This window comes from Chrysochloris asiatica, unplaced genomic scaffold (genome assembly GCF_000296735.1).
Source record: "Chrysochloris asiatica unplaced genomic scaffold, ChrAsi1.0 scaffold00026, whole genome shotgun sequence".
In the NCBI taxonomy this organism is placed as follows: Eukaryota; Metazoa; Chordata; class Mammalia; order Afrosoricida; family Chrysochloridae; genus Chrysochloris; species Chrysochloris asiatica.
Genome location: NW_006408544.1, coordinates 5,652,041 through 5,653,346, shown reverse-complemented (window position 1 = coordinate 5,653,346; position 1,306 = coordinate 5,652,041). Strand labels below are relative to the sequence as shown.

The 1,306-nt window shown below is 38.4% G+C and overlaps 1 protein-coding gene across 1 annotated transcript in view; it reads left to right on the top strand.

Moving 5' to 3' along the window:
• Positions 1–494: 494 nt before the first annotated feature.
• Positions 495–1,306, top strand: part of EIF2B3 (eukaryotic translation initiation factor 2B, subunit 3 gamma, 58kDa) — a 233,225-nt gene continuing 232,413 nt past the window's right edge. Inside the window, exon 1 of the mRNA XM_006839846.1 lies at positions 495–642. Coding sequence (XP_006839909.1) covers positions 495–642 — 148 coding nt within the window. The remainder of the gene's footprint in view (positions 643–1,306) is intronic.

Here is a 1,306-nt window from a genome sequence, read left to right as displayed (position 1 = left end):
GAGTTGGCAGTTCAAATCCACCAGCTGCACTATGGGAGAAAGATGAGGTGTTCTTGCTTCCATAAATATTTGTTGTTATTAAGTACTGTCAAGTCAGTTCTGACTCATTATGACTCTGTATAGTGTTTCTGAAGCTTTAAATCTTTGAAGGAGCAGAAAGCCTCATCTTTCTCCTGTGGAGCAGCTGGTGGGCTTGAACTGCTTGTCTTGTGATTAACAGTCCAGTTCATATCCTACAAAGTCACAGCACTCCCATAATATTTACAACCTTGGAAACACTATACAGGGTTGCTATGCATTGGAATAAGCATCAAGTTTGTTGATGTTTATTCCAATTCAATGAGTGAGAAGGAGCATTTCACACTCATAGTTACTAGAGTTGGAAGTAATGTGTTTCACATGGCCATTAGTAAATAGAATTGGATTAGTACTGTATGTTCTTTGATTTTTGACGTGTCTTTTTTTTTTTCTTCTATGTTTTGCAGCTTGTAAAAATGGAATTTCAAGCAGTGGTGATGGCAGTTGGAGGAGGATCTCGGATGACAGACCTGACTTCCAGCATTCCCAAACCTCTTCTCCCAGTTGGGAACAAACCTTTAATATGGTACCCATTGAACCTGCTTGAGCGTGTTGGATTTGAAGGTGAGCTGTAGCAATGAAATGTTGTAAAACTTTTGGGATGTGTGATACCTATGATTTGTTAGCATTATGAGGGTAAGAGAAGATGAATGACAGGAGATGAAGACTCAAAGTTGGTTGGCAACTCTCCTACTTACGTAATAAAAAGAGCAAATTGGTCATTCAAGTGCTTCATACTTACTGAGAATCTATTACGTGCCAGGTAATATGAGGGTAAGTCAAAAAGTATTGCTACTAGGGATATAGTTCATACATGTACAGATTTATCCCAGACAGATCCAGATACATTTGTGTATGTGTCTATAATCAGTGGATGGCTGCAACAAAGTTCTCATAGTAATACATTTGTCTTTGTTTTGTTAGGGTGCCTTCAAGACAAAGGTCCAATCAAAACAGTGACTTTTGAGGGAATCTGCTTGGCCAGTTAAATTTAAGGCAAAGAGATCAACTCAGGATGTTATGATGACTGTTTTTTTGGATCCCAAAGTGGTAATCTTGATAGGTTTTCCTGAAGGGTACAGAACAATCACGGAGGTTTCTTATGAAGATGTTTTAAGGGAATTGAAAACTATTGATGAGAAAAAGACCAGGACAATTACACAGAAGAATTTTTTTTCCGTCATGACATTGTACCTGCTTGTTTTTCCAGGTAGCAAAGGCTGTCCTA